The sequence below is a fragment of the Pyxicephalus adspersus genome, chromosome 4, assembly GCF_032062135.1.
Source record: "Pyxicephalus adspersus chromosome 4, UCB_Pads_2.0, whole genome shotgun sequence".
Lineage (NCBI taxonomy): Eukaryota > Metazoa > Chordata > Amphibia > Anura > Pyxicephalidae > Pyxicephalus > Pyxicephalus adspersus.
The window spans coordinates 99044024-99057511 of NC_092861.1; the positions used below are offsets into that span (position 1 = coordinate 99044024).

The following is a 13488-nucleotide window of genomic DNA, read 5'->3' on the forward strand; positions in this document are numbered from 1 at the left end:
CACTTGACCACAACCTATTCTCAAACTGCCTTACATGCCTAACCTTCACCCTCTCTAAAATCACATCTCCGGATAAAGCGGTCACTCGGTTTACCAACCTCCCCTCTCTGGCTCTGGATAAAGTTGCCCCTGCCATCTTCCCCTACCCCCGTCCTGCTAACCCCCAACCACACCAAACATACACAAAAGACTGTTCGTGCAGCTGAGTGCAAGTGGAGGAAATTTGGCCTCAGCGCTGACTTCATGGACTACAAAGCCAGACTACAACACTTTAACACTCAACTCACTGTCACAAAGCAAAATTATTTCTACGCGTCATTTCCTCTCTGGTTTTAAACCCACACAGCCTCTTCTAGACAACGGACTCCCTCCTAAACCCCACACAACTACCCTCTTTCCCCAAAACACTGCCATCTACTTTAGAGATAAAATTGACAAAATCAGACGTGTCTCTGATCACCGAGCCACTCCAAACATACCCACCCCCTCCACCTGTAAATCATCACTGGCCTCCCTCAGCCCTGTTACTGTGGATAAAGTCTCCTCTCTTCTCTCATTGCCCCTGATTCATCAAGCAAAATCGGATTATCGGTCGCGCATTCGTATTAGCGATCCGGAATCGTGCGCGATCGCACTATTAAACAACTGAAAAAGCTCGCGCACGGAGCCGCGCTTATCCGACAGCTTTTTACTGGCGATCTTGCATTGAAAGTCACTGTTCCCCTAAAAAATCATTCTTTCTAATGGCACACATACCGAGCGTGGATTTCATTGATGAATCAGGGGCATTGTCTCCATCTACTACCTGTATGCTTGACCCAATTCCCCCTGATCTACTCCATGCCCATTCCTCCACCCTGGCCCCTGCCCTAACCGAACTATTCAACCTCTCCCTTTCTACTGGTATCTACCCCTCCGCTTTCAAACATGTAATTCTCCCTATCCTGAGGAAACCCTCACTAGACCCCTCTATACCTTCTCGCTACCGTCCTATCTCCCTTCTCCCATATGTTTCCAAACTTCCTGAACGCCTTGTCTACAAAAGACTCGCTAATTACCAGAGCACCAACTCTCTCCTTGACCCTCACTAGTCTGGCTTTCGAGCTGCCTATTCAAACAAAACAGCTCTTACTAAAGTGGTCAATGATCTCATCAGAGCTAGGTCTCAAGGCAAATTTTCCCTCCTCCTTCTCCTTGATCTTTCCTCTGCTTTTGACACTGTTGATCGTCCCTTCCAATACAAATCATGCGCTCTATTGGTATCAGTGACACTGCTCTCTCTTGGTTTGCTTCCTATCTGTCTGACCGCTCCTTCAAGTTTCTTTCAATGGTAATTCCTCCTCTCCTCCCTGTTGGTGTTCCCCAAGAGTCAGTCCTTGAACCGGTTCTCTTTTCTCTGTACACCTCCTCTCTCGGTAGTCTCATATACTCCTTTGGCTTACAGTACCATCTGTATGCTGATGACACTCAAATCTATCTGTCCACCCCTGACTTGTCTTCCTCAGTCCTGGATAAGGTTTCATGCTGCCTTGTAGCCATCTCATCATGGATGTCTGACAGATTCCTGAAACTCAACCAGGATAAAACAGAACTCATCATCTTCCCCCTCAAATTCTAAATCTCCCCAACATATTCCTAACGGTTAACAACACTGTTATTCGTTCCTCCCCTCAGGCACGTTGGCTTGGCTTTACCTTTGATTCTGCCCTCTCATTTACCCCCCATATTCAGAACATTTCAAGGTCCTGTCACTTTCACCTACACAACATCTCCAAAATCGGCCCTTACCTGTTCCCAGAGACCACCAAACTCCTTGTACATGCTGTTATGATATCTTGTCTTGACTACTGTAACATCCTCCTCTCTGGTATTTCACTAACCCGACTCTCTACTCTTCAATCTTTTATGAATGCTGCAGCCAGACTCACCAATCCACCAATCCCACTGCTCTTCTTCTGCTGCATCTCTTTGTAGTTCTTTTGTATGGCTTCCATTTTACCTTAAAATCAAATTCAAGCTCCTGTGCTTTGCCTTCCAATCCCTCCACAGTTCTTGTCCTACTTACCTTTCTGACCTGGTAAAAAAATATACTACCCAGCCACTCTGTTCGCACCTCCAAAGGCCTACTACTGACTTCCCTACTCATTTCATCACATGCACGGCTCCAAGACTTTTCTAGAGCAGCCCCAACTCTCTGGAATGGTCTGCCTCGTCCTATTTCGACTTGTTCCTACTTTCTGCTCATTTAAAAGAGCAATCAAAACCCATTTTTTCAAACTTACCTACCTATCTTCTGTCTTTTGAAACAGTCACTACTTCCCACCACTACATATCTTCCCTCCTATAGCGTGTTACTTCCCCCACCAACTAGATTGTAAGCTCTCGGGGGCTTACTAAGGAAGAGACTAAGTTTCCACTTCTGCAAATAAGGATGCTTTCCCACCTATTCAATGTAAACTGAGCTGCACATTGAGATGTTAAATTGCTGGTGAGGTGAGCAAAGTTTTAATTAAAAGTATAAACCCTAATGATGAATTTCTCCTTTTTTGCTTCCGGGTCCGTAAAAAACAAAAAATAATGAAACAAACAAGTCCGATTTATTGAGTTACACTTCGAGTTACCAAGTCAGCTTGCAACTGTGTAATAAAAAGGTAGAGTAAACTATACTTAACATGTCACACACATCAATCGTAGGTTTCTCGCTCTTCTTTAAAAATTAGGTATTATCTGTGATTTCACTCATCACGGATGCTAACTAAAACAGATCCCCCCCCCTTCCACAGCATATCTTTTATTTTTATTATTAAACAGGATTTATATAGCACCAACATATTACACAGCACTGTACATTAAATAGGGATCTTATTAATCAGCAATACAGATAAGACATCTCACAGGTAAAGCCTATGTACTTTTTCTTGGATAATATTTTCCACATGGTTTGGGAGTTCATCAGTAAAAGTACAATCTTTAGCCTGCTTTGAGAAGGTAGCAATACATAGAAGAACGTAATGCTCTTTTCTTCACAATAAAGATAAGCAGTCTTCAAATTTACCACACATACAAATCAACTATTCAGAACAGGTTGAGAACACACACACTGTGGTAGAATACAGTAGTGTTGCAAAATCCACAGAAAATAGTGCAGCAAGGATAGAAAACTCTAATGAAAGAATTTCTTAACATGTAGTGCAAACCTCCGTTTGTTATTACTACACACAGAATGCAGAGTTTTTAATGAATCAGCAGACTCAGATATACAGTGTGCAAAAAAAAAAAAAAAAAACCACAACCACTATGATGAACAACAGGATAAATGCCTGCATACAGAAGTAGCAAATATAGCGACCCACATGTAAATATACAGATAATTACCTTTAAACACAGAAATATGTGGATTTATTAACATATAAACAAGCAAAACTAAAAAAAAAAAAAAGTGTTAAATGTGGCAAAAGGTCCATACAGATGGAACATTATCATTGCTGGAGTAAATGTTGGTGCTATATAAACACTAGTTAATATTAATAATAAACAAAACAGTCTGGGTGAAAATTTTGTTTTGCTTCATGTTTCCTATACTATTATTGTCTAAAGATTCACTACTCCAGATCTTCTGAGCATGGGTAGCTGTTTTTTTTTTTTTTTTACTAACATATTATACACACTCTCTAAAGTGTATTAAAAAAAATAACGGTTTACATCAACTTGGTCACTTTTACATTTGTTTCAAAATATGGTAATGATTTTGTTTTTGAAAGCAAACTTTTTCCTGATAGCATTTATTCCGATAGAAGTATGCATAAGCTTCAAAGCAGACCTATTACGCTTACCTGCCTTTTAGGACAAGTAAAAAACACACGTAGGTAATTTGCACTGCATTGCAGTTTTGAAAAATGTATTGTCATTCTGCCTATCCCCATATGGATGCAGTTCTGCTCCTGTGAAAAATTTTGGGATGTTTAGGTTACAAACAAGAACTTCTTCCACCCTGCTTGCCCCCGAGCCATTACAAAAATGTTTTTCCCCCCTTATGACAGACAGGGCATGGGTCTGCCAAAATCATCAAGAAGTGCAACAACATTAGATCACTGGTATGCAATTATCACACCAGCTACCATAAAAAGTAAAGAGCCTCCAAACCTTGCCCAGTTACAACACATAAAGATGGCTTGTGTGCAATCAAAATCCAGCACATGTACAGTTTACAGGTCAGAAGAGGGGTTAAGGGGTTAGGTGACATAACCCTCTGTCTATTCTAAAACAACTGCCAGTACTTGCTACAACTGCTTTAGTACAAAAAGATGATTGGAGATTAAGGCACAAAAAATGTACTATCTCTTATAGACATCTATGTTGCACAGTTTGTTTCTATGTTCGATTTCTATGCTTCACAGAAAACAGTAGGAGTTTGAAAGCATTTTTGTAAGGTCTGATTGTGCTTGCCTTGGGCAAGAATCTGAATTGCATACAGTGGTCAGCTGTACATACAACTCCTTTGTTCTATGGAGTAGGGAGAACAAGCGAGCAGCACCCAGCTGTGCTCTCCTCCCTTCACTTTCATTGCAGTCACTCATGGATCTGCCAGGACGGATCCATTAACGACAATGTATGACCTCTGTGCATGTGTCAGATGACAAGCCAAACAGCTTATATTTGCAGAGAATCATCTGATGTGTGTACATAGCCGATGAACGAAGAATGTCGCTGGCAACGAACGACTGTCCCGGCGGATCAAATTGGTCGACGATCGTTAGCTATCTATTGTGTGTACGATCAGTGATCATGGATTGTTCTGTGATACACTTTCTCCTGTACATGTCACTTCCTGCATCGTTCAAATGATCGTGTGTGCACATTATTGGTGGATTATATTTGAACAATCGTTTCAGCATGTACAAACTTGTGCACAATACGATCGTTCAAAATAATCATTGAACGGTCGTTAATCGTTCGTTTTCTAGCGATAATTATTGCACGCGTGTACCTAGTCAAAGATACGGTCACTGTTTTTAAAGCCAACCTGTGCCCAAATAAAGTACACTAAAATATTTACATTATTTTTATATTTTTCTAACATTTCATTTCCCAAACTAGGTACTTACAAGAGGTTTTAACGCTCAACTACTGGATGACAAACATTTTTTGACTAGTTTAACTATGCAGTGAGTAAAGATAGGGTTCACTGGCAGCAGGACTGGTACTGTAACTCATACTATTCAAGTTGGTCTTTTTTTCCTCACTAATTACAAGCGATTTTGTGCATTTACAGTAGCTATACCCACTACTATATATATATATATATATATATATATATATATATATATGCACATACACACACACAAATAAAAATTTGAAGTGTTTTGGAAGGGATGGTGAAATTGGACATTAATCACTTTGATTGCTTCAGCAACTAAAGCTAGAGTAAACTGCCAAAATTCACAGCACATTCAATTTTAATTAACATATAAAGCAGGCATTGGGACACACGTATCAATGCTGTTGCACTTCAGGAAACAGCAAAGAAAGTGTCTAAGATACACGTTATTCTATTGAAAGTGCATTCCTGAATTACTGTCAGATGCACAAAAAGCAGAAAAAAAAACTGCCTTTCACTATCTGTCACCTCCAGTTGTTCTTAGAAAGACCTGTGCAAAGAGGGTCTCATTTGGCAGTCAATGATTTAAGGTGCAATGGTTGCAAATATACAAAAATTCAAAAAGCTAGATGCAGAAGTCTGATTTGCACATCTTTTACTTGCCTTATACATGTCCTCATTTTTTTTTTTTGGTCAAAAAAGCTAAACTTATAATCGATGACGCATTCTCTATGGACATGCACCAGCTATACACTAATGATATATAGACCATACACCCATTAGCTTGCAGTACCTTTACACAGTGGACACAGACAACCCAGGAAAGCAATGCAGGCTGTAAACAATATATTCCTATTGAAATTCTCATAAATCTTCAGTCAAAATGAACGTAAATGATTACACTAGCCTATGGGTGCCCATGTACATAACATTTCTGCTCATGTGTTACCCCATAGCTGCTGGTGTCCCTGGATTCTGTAACGAACTCCTCTTCTTGTTCCTCTGATATGCAGTCTATCTCTCCGTCCTCCTGACCGGTCTTCAACTTCTTGGGTTTGCTTTCATATTCCCCTTCCTCGTACTGTTCGGATGATGCCCCCGACAACAACATTTTCTCGTCTTTTGTCCACTTCTGTCTGATGTGACACTACAAACAATTTTTATCCAAAGGGGAGCCGGAGGGGAGGGGAAATGGGCGGAACGCTGACGCAACCAAGATTCGCTCAACACAGCCTGCGGGATTGTCCGGGAAGCGAGCGTTGTGCAAGAGCGCATGTTCCAGGCTTTGCATCACCGCTTACACCAGGAGGATACACGCCCCGTACTCAGTCTGTAGCCTCCGATTGGTTCAATTGTCGCCACGGCGATTGTGTTTTTTAGGATCGTGAAAGATCATTTCCAATGACTAAGGACTGCACAACGCATGAACGAGTGCTGTACTTATAGCACTGTTCTGCTCTATGGAGAGGGGAGGGGGAGAACGATAGAGCGGCACTATGCTGCACGCTCTCCCCCTTCGCTTCCATTAAGATTGTTCGTCATCCGCCACAACGTTCGTATGGACGACGGGCGCTGTGCACATGCCAGATTCTCGTCTGATATTGGCCCAGAGTCGATTATCAGAAGAGAAGCATTGCAAGCATTGCAAAAGATCTTTCACAATCCTTTCCAACGACAAAAGACTGAATGATGGATAAACGAGCACTGTACATACAGCACTGTTCTGCAGAGAGGGGATAGGGAGAACAACAGAGTGGCACACTGCTGCGGTCTCTCCCCTTTACTTTTATTACCACCGTTCTGCCAGCATGCACAACGGTCATTGTACACAAGCCATATTCTTGCGTGATATCAGCCCTGAGGCGATTATCGGATGAGATTCATCTGACGTGTGTACATAGCAATAGGCTGTGCAATCACAAATGAAGAATTGAAAAATTCACAAAGCTATATACGCATTTTCAATAACTGTCACTGGAAACGATCACTAGTGATTGTGACTAACATGACTAGTGGTCAAAAACTCACAAACGCAATAAAATTTAACAGCCAGGGCCTTATTTAATAGTGTTAAAACTTTCTCTAATCTCATAACCACAACATACATATATTTAAACTAATAAATATCAAATTCACTTGAAACCATTCACTCTTACATAACTTAGTCACATGACTTAAGTTCCAAACCATTACATAACTTCCACCAAACAGCATTGCTCAAGCGATGCTGTCACCTCCCCACTGTGGCAAATTTCTTTGTTGTTTGTAGTCCTTAATTAAAATTGTTCAGAGCTATGTCAGACAAATGTACCATGTTTGCTCTGTAAACCCTGGAGTACCATCTTCTAAATAAACGTGTCTGAACATATAACGGAGTAAATGAAATCCTAGATAATATTTTGTTTACTTGGAAAATTGAAATATTTTAACCATCAACCATTCCATGAATTGTAAAATACTTAGTTCAGGCACTACATTATGAGGAATACCAACTTCATCCAGGAACAGCAGTCAAGAATTCCATGCCACTGAATAATTTGCCCAAGGTTGCTAATGATGTCTTAACATATGCTGCCACTGCTTCTAAATGGGCTCCCATAAATGGTCTGGACATGGAGTTCCTAAGACATCTGCATATGGCACTAAACTCCTGAATTTTAATAGCTAGAAGTGGGAAAGAGCATTATTATTGTCTTTCCCAGGGACCTATATTGTCCTAATCCTCAAATTATAATTCATACAAGATAAATCAATGTAAACTAACAAGAAAGTAACCAGTGGTGATTTCAAAGATAAACTATTTAATGCAGGGGTGCCCAACAGGTGGATCGCGATCTACAGGTAGATTGCAATGGCAAAAGTGACTAGATTGCGAAGCCCTGCCTTTCAAAATACACTCTACCGCGCACAGGAGTTATGAAGTTCAAATTTTTATTGTTGGTAGATCGTTTTGACTTGGTCATTTTAAAAGTAGCTTGCACGCCAAAAAAGTGTGGGCACCGCTGATTTAATGCATATAGAACTCCTTTATTATCATTTCTAGATATAAGCCTATAGCTTTTCCATATTGCAGCAAAACCAAGGGATCCTGCTACATTTGTTGATAAACAAAAATCTTTATCCATTTGATCCAGAAACTGAAACCAAATGTTAAGATCTTCTCTTAAAGCTGTGGTAAAGTGAATACGAGAATGATGGGGATCTCAATCCCATACAGCTTGGGAAATTTTTTATAATTTGGATAATTCTGATTTCAAAGCTAATAAACTCAGAAAACACTGCATCGCCTTCAGTACCACTTTTTTTTTAAGTAATAATCTCAAAATCATTGTTTTAAGCTCATCCAATTTACTCAGTGGCAGACTTAAAAATCAATGCAAGTGGTAGGATGCGCCTAATTCTCTTGAACCAATGGGACGCTAAATGCATCAGATATTTTTTTGAAATTTGAACATATAAGCACTTTTAAATTTTTCCCTAAAAGCAGATAGTCATGTAGATAGTGTAATACATTACCTGAGTCACTCCATGACCTAATAACCTTTTCCAGGAATGTAGAAATGCATTCAAAATAATTGCAAGATAGTAAGCACCCCATAGGCAGCACTTTATCAAAACAAAAAAATAAACCATCGAAATCAAAACCCAAAGAGCAGAAACATGAAGGATGAATTGGTAATAAACGAAAAGCCAAATGTACGAGGAGGTGCTAAGAAGTTTCTGGCTTTGCCCAGAAAAAAGAGAGCCAGAGTTATGAAATAGCACATTTATTCAACATATTCCCCCGAGACTGATGCACTTGGTACAGCGTAGTTGCAGCTTTTCTAGACTGTTCAAATAAAAGTCCTTTGGTTGGGCCGCAAACCAGCTCCCAGAAGCATCTTTGATGTCAGAAATGTCCTCAAACGTTGCCCCTTCAGGTGTTTCTTCAAATACAGGAACAGATAATAGTCCAAAGGGGCCAGGTCAGGTGAGTAGGGGGGACGGTGGACCAATTGGAAACCCAGGGTGTTCAATTTAGCAACCACAACATTGGAGGTGTGCGCAGGTGCATTGTCCTGCAAAAAAAGAATTCCTTTGGTCAACTTTCCATGGCGTTTCGTCTTAATTGCCTCCTTTAGCTGGTCCAGGAGGTTAGCATAATACTGTTCGGTGATACTAGAGGCCTGAGGTAGGTAGTCCACCAACAGAATACCATCTTTGTCCTAGAAAACGGATGCCATTACTTTTTTGGCCGATTTTATGGGTTCAGAACTTCTTCGGCTGAAGGGACCCGCTGTGGCGCCATTCCTTTGACTGTTCCTTGGTTTTAGGATCATAGATGTGGAGCCAGGTTTCATCCTCAGTTACTAACCTAGCCAAAAAGTCCTGTGCAGCTTCAAAATGGGCTAAAAGGGCTTTGGATGCTTCAACTGGTTCCTTCTTCTGATCCCTGTTCAAACATTTCAACACCCACTTCGCTGAAGTATCGTTTTAAGACTCGCAAAGACCTGATATTTGCACAGTTACAGACTAAGATATTAGGCTGTCATATGCCCCCACACTCATTTTTCTATTTCATCTGAAAGGGGGCAAAGCCAGGAACTTCTCAGCACCCCCTCGTATATCAGCTTTAGCAGAGTGGTTGCCCGCACCTCTCCAGTGTGGTCTTTTTCACACTAAAAGACGATGACGGGTGCATAGCAATCTGCATCGTGTGCCACAGGCACATGCGCAGAGGACAGGCCGGATCACATTTGGGTACAACATCCCTCGTTTTCCACATGCGCAAGAACCACAAACCAAAGTGGGAGCAGTACTTGCGTTCTCTTGAAGGAGGTTTAGCCATGTCATCCTCTCTTCTTCCACCTACATTGACTTTTTCTCCACCTCCAACTGTTATTGCTACTACGTCTAAGGAGGTTGGTGCCAGCCAGAAATCTAGCGGCGATGAAGTATCAGCTTCTGCCTGCAGGTTTCGTAGCGTCAGACGACGTTTGTCGCTGCAAGATGGGTACTCCAGTGATCCGTTCAGCACCCCTAGCTCCTAGTCTCTTCAGCCCACTTTACCGGAGTTCTGCACAAGGCATCAGGCTATAGGCCCAACCAACAAAAGAGTAATTGAGCTCAATTCGCTTCTAGCCAAACTATTGGTCTTGCAGCTACTTCCATACAGCATTGTGGACTCTGCTCCCTTCCGTGACCTGATGGCCTGTGCCGAACGGCGGTGGAATATACCAAGCAGACATTACTTCTCCTGCACAGCTGTACCCAGTTTATATGCACATGTAATGGGTAACCTGTCCCCGGCATCGGCATTGTCGGTGTCTAGCCAAATCCACGTCATCATGGACAGCTGGACAACCAAGCACGTAGTGGGACGCTACCTGTCCTTCACTGCCCACTGGGTGGCCTTGTAAAGCTCAGTGGGCGGTAGTCTGCAAGAGGCATTGCAGCACCTGGTACCCCCACCAAGGGATGTGGTTGAAAAGCATGGGCCACCCCAGTCCTCCTTCCACCAGTCATTTCTTCTACTAACACTCTTCTCTTTTCGACACTCCTCCTGAAAGGGCAGCAACAGAGTACACTGTGGTCAAGCGGGCACGGCACCACGGCTCCCTCAAGCACACACGTTGCCAGGCAGTGCTGAAACTGGTGTCCTGGGGGGAGAAAAGTCACGCGGCCAGAGAACTCTTCTCTGCTTTGCACAGAGAGATTGAGGCTTGGCTGATGCCCTCCCAGTTCACAACAGGCAACGTAGTGTGCGACAAATGGGCCAACCTTGTGGCCACGCTGCGCATGGGCCGCATAACACATGTGCCCTGTTTTGCGCACGTACTGAACCTGGTGGTGCAGAAGTTCCTCCCCACATACCCAGGACTGCAGGACTTACTGAGACAGGCTCGCTCCATCTGCAGCCATGTACGCTGATCCTCTTACTGCCGCCGCCGAGCTAAGCAAAATCCAGCGCCAACAGAGGCTGCCACCACATAGACTAATTTGTAACGCTGTGACTAGATGGAACTCCACCCTGCACATGTTCCAGCGTCTTTGTGAGCAAAAGCTAGCCATCTGCCATTACTTGGTCAGTGTGGTGCATGGAGGCAGTGGGGCCCTTGGTACAGCCAAACAACTGAACTATTTTACCAGTGACCAGTGGCTGCAGATGGAGACGCTGTGCAAGGTACTGGCCCCCTTTGAGCAGGCCACAAACGTTGTGAGTCGGGAGAAACCAGGCTGGAACGATGTCAGACCCATCATCTTTCTGCTTGATATTACCCTGTGTGGCTTGATGGAAAGTGGTGATGGGAGAGGAGGGGAAGAAATGGGGGAGGAGGATTAGGGTGACATTACACTCCATAATGCACAGCCAGCATCAGGAGGAGCAAGAAGGGACACTGGCCAGCATCAGGATTTTTAAGAGGAGTAGGAGGAAGATGATTATAATGATGATAATGAGGGAGACCACGGAGGACCTGTCCAACCCGCATTTGTGCTGTCACCATCCAGGCATTGTGTGGGCGATGGAACAACAGGAACTTCTGCAGGTTGAAGAGGATGAGGTGGGTGATGAGGAGGAAGATGTTCTGGCGCCTACTGAGGGACAGGAGGAGGATGAGCACAGGGAACTCCTCTTTCATTTGTGTGACCGCATGTTACAATGCCTACGGAGGGACCCCCGCACTTGCAGCATCAAAAACCAGGATGATTACTGGCTGGCAACCCTTCTGAATCACCGCTACAAAGACAAAATGTCACAGTTTCCACCCAACCCAGCGCAGGAGAAAGAAAAGGTGACCAGCCTGAGCAGAATACTATGCAACCGGCTGTGTGAGGAGTTCTGGCACCACATTCCACACAGGGAGCTCAGGCGGACACTGGTTCCACCGTATACAGCAGGCCGCACACATCCAAAAGTCTAGGCTGAAGCAGGGGGGAATTTCTGGATGCCTGGCAAAACCTGATGCGGCCACCTCAAACAAGGGAAGTGCATGGAGAATAACCATCGAGAACGAATAAAGCGCATGGTGCATGATTACGTTGACTCTTTTCTGGCTGGTGGTGGTGTTGACGACAGCAGATATGAGGAGGATTCCTGTTCTGACAGTAGTGAAGCCATTAATTTTTGGGTACACAGGCTTAAAATCTGTCCGCAGTTGACACAGTAATCAAGCTTCTTTCGTGCCTGGCATCCAGTGTTCTGTCCGAAAGAACCTTTAGTGCCGCTGGCGGAGTAGTCACGGACAACTGATCATGACTGTCGCCCTAAAATGTCAATCTCCTCACTTTTTTGAGAATAAAGGAAAGTTGGGTTACTAACAACTATCATTTCCCCAATGCAGATGTCACTGATTGACTGACACAAGTACTCACTGGCCAACCAAGATGCCTCTGTGAACCCACACTGCTCCTGTGCTGAGTCTGTGGCTGCCTATCACCAACACCCTGTCAGCTGAGCCTGCCTGGGTTGAATTTTTCCGCTAGTTATTGCAACGTCCAGGGCTGGCATTCATCGCCAATGTCATGCTTGCCATTGTGCCAGCTAGCAATATACTTTACATTTCCCCTGCTTCCGGGAGGCTGACAAACTGCAGATGAAAACCCCCAGTACTGTCACACTGATAGTTACCATTGCCATTGCCTGATTTTTCAGCTAAATATTGTAAGATTGAGGGTTGGCATTCATGCTATGATGCAAACTAGCAATACCGTGTTTCCCCGAAAATAAGACCTACCCCGAAAATAAGACCTATGCTGCATCTGTGGATCAGTGTTAAAGCACCTTAATACGTTAACCACTTCAAAATGTGCCTTTTTTTATGGCCATATTCATACATGAATATGGTAAGTGTTTTTTTTCATTAAAAAAAGTATATAAGACCTACCCTGAAAATAAGACCTAGTGTATCTTCTACCTTCCTATCGCTTCCGGCAACAGTGCTGGCCCACAAAACATCTTGGTCCGACCCCATTTACCAATTTTAGATATTTGTATTACACACTTCTGGGTGGCATTGACGATGCACTGCACTCAGCTCAAGATGCCAGTTACCAATGTGGTCCCCGCTCCGTCTCAGGGCCCACCGCCTCCTCCTCCTGATGTTGCTGCTGCCGCCTGTCAAAACTCCATTCACTAAAATTGTATTACACACTTCTGGTAGGGTGGCAATGTCAATGTACTACACCCAGCTCTAGATGCCAGTTACCAATGTGGTCCCCGCTCCATCTCAGGGCCCACCTCCTCCTTCTCCTGATGTTGGTGCCGCCGCCTGTCAGTACTCCATTCACTAAAATTGTATTACACACTTCTGGGTGGGTAGCATTGTCAATGCACTCATCCTCCTGCTGTTGTTGCCACCTGTCCATACTCCATTTACTAAAATTGTACACTTCTGGGTGGCATTGATGAT

The 13488-nt window shown here is 43.3% G+C and overlaps 1 protein-coding gene and 1 long non-coding RNA gene across 5 annotated transcripts in view; one reads left to right on the forward strand and one right to left on the reverse strand.

The window, feature by feature from the left end:
- HNRNPLL (heterogeneous nuclear ribonucleoprotein L like) overlaps positions 1-6355 on the reverse strand; it is a 125128-nt gene extending 118773 nt beyond the window's left edge. For all 4 annotated transcript variants that reach the window (XM_072409122.1, XM_072409123.1, XM_072409120.1 and 1 more), the window contains exon 1: positions 6048-6355. In XM_072409122.1, the coding sequence (XP_072265223.1) occupies positions 6048-6209 (162 nt within the window). In that variant the 5' untranslated portion in view covers positions 6210-6355. The remainder of the gene's footprint in view (positions 1-6047) is intronic.
- The window catches only part of LOC140330106 (uncharacterized), a 690842-nt gene that overhangs the window by 638159 nt on the left and 39195 nt on the right, over positions 1-13488 (forward strand). The window lies entirely within an intron of this gene.